Source organism: Carlito syrichta, unplaced genomic scaffold (genome assembly GCF_000164805.1).
Source record: "Carlito syrichta isolate Samal-C Ts95f unplaced genomic scaffold, Tarsius_syrichta-2.0.1 Scaffold289261, whole genome shotgun sequence".
In the NCBI taxonomy this organism is placed as follows: Eukaryota; Metazoa; Chordata; class Mammalia; order Primates; family Tarsiidae; genus Carlito; species Carlito syrichta.
The window spans coordinates 86,755-87,932 of NW_007233357.1; the positions used below are offsets into that span (position 1 = coordinate 86,755).

Sequence of the window (1,178 nt, forward strand, 5' to 3'; positions counted from 1 at the left end):
GAGGCTGCGGTGGCCGGGAGCGGCCACTGCACTCCAGTCTGGGCGACAGAGTGAGACTCCAACTCAAAAATAAAAAAAAAAGAAAAAGAAAGAAAGGCATAGAGCCGGGTGGGTGGCTCACACCTGTAATCCCAGCACTTTGGGAAGTGGAGGTGAGAGGATTGCCTGAACTTGGGGGTTTGAGACTAGCCTGGGCAACTTGGCTAGACCTCGTCTCTACAGAAAATAAAAAATTTAGCCAGATGTGGTGGCACACACCTGTAGTTCCAGGTACTTGAGAGGCTGAGGCAGAAGGATTACCTGAGCCCAGCGGCTTGAGGTTGTGGTGACCGTGATCATGCCACTGCACTCCATCCTGGGCGATAAAGTAAGATTCTGACTCAAAAAAAAAAAGGTACAGACATTCTATTTTCTTGTAGCTTTCAAAACTTTGGCTGTTTTATAGAGTTTGTCACCAATAGTCTCATTAAGTACTAAACTGAGCCTTGTGCTTTCTGTGCAAAAGAAATAGAACAAAGCATGTTGTAAGGTTGTGACCAGATATATCCCAGCACTAACTATTTCCCTAATGGGAAAGTAACTGATATGGGAATATGAGTTTTCAGGAAGACGACTGATTGAGAAGAAAGAAAATGCTGTTAGGATTCTGACTGGGCCATCCTACTGACCACCTATGGAGTCTGTCCCTAGTTTTGCATGAATGTCCAGCTGTGGGCCAGCTGTCCTTGTTGATGAGTACCCGGTTGTCATTTCCAGATACCATTTATGATGAAGATGAAGTACTTTTAGCCCTTGCTGAACAGCTGGGAAATTTCACAGGCCTGGTGGGAGGTCCTGACTTTGCCCACTGTCTGCTGGTGAGTATGCATATGCTGCCCACCCTTCTAGAACTTTTGCAGTATAAATGATACGTTGTTTGGTGATAGGCCCCCTCTGCACTTTTTGTGTAGATAATCATAATGTTAGCCATTGAGAGAACAAATAACGTAGACACTTTGGACTCAACCCTTCTTATTTTTTTCTATGAATAAAAGCACTTTCTCTTTTTCTGCCTTTGTAGACTTTATTAACTTAGAGGTGGGGAGAAAAAAGATTTGATGTTTTTTTGTTTTGTTTTGTTTTTTTGTTTTTTTGTTTTTTTTTTTTGAGTTGGAGTCTCACTCTGTCGCCCAGACTGG

At 43.1% G+C, this 1,178-nt stretch overlaps 1 protein-coding gene across 6 annotated transcripts in view; it reads left to right on the forward strand.

The window, feature by feature from the left end:
• Positions 1–1,178, forward strand: part of PPP2R1B (protein phosphatase 2 scaffold subunit Abeta) — a 40,049-nt gene that overhangs the window by 1,376 nt on the left and 37,495 nt on the right. For 5 of the 6 annotated variants that reach the window (XM_008054225.2, XM_021710503.1, XM_021710502.1 and 2 more), the window contains exon 3: positions 757–857. The exons of the other annotated variant lie outside the window; for it this stretch is intronic. In XM_008054225.2, the coding sequence (XP_008052416.1) occupies positions 757–857 (101 nt within the window). The remainder of the gene's footprint in view (positions 1–756; positions 858–1,178) is intronic. 6 annotated transcript variants of the gene reach the window in all.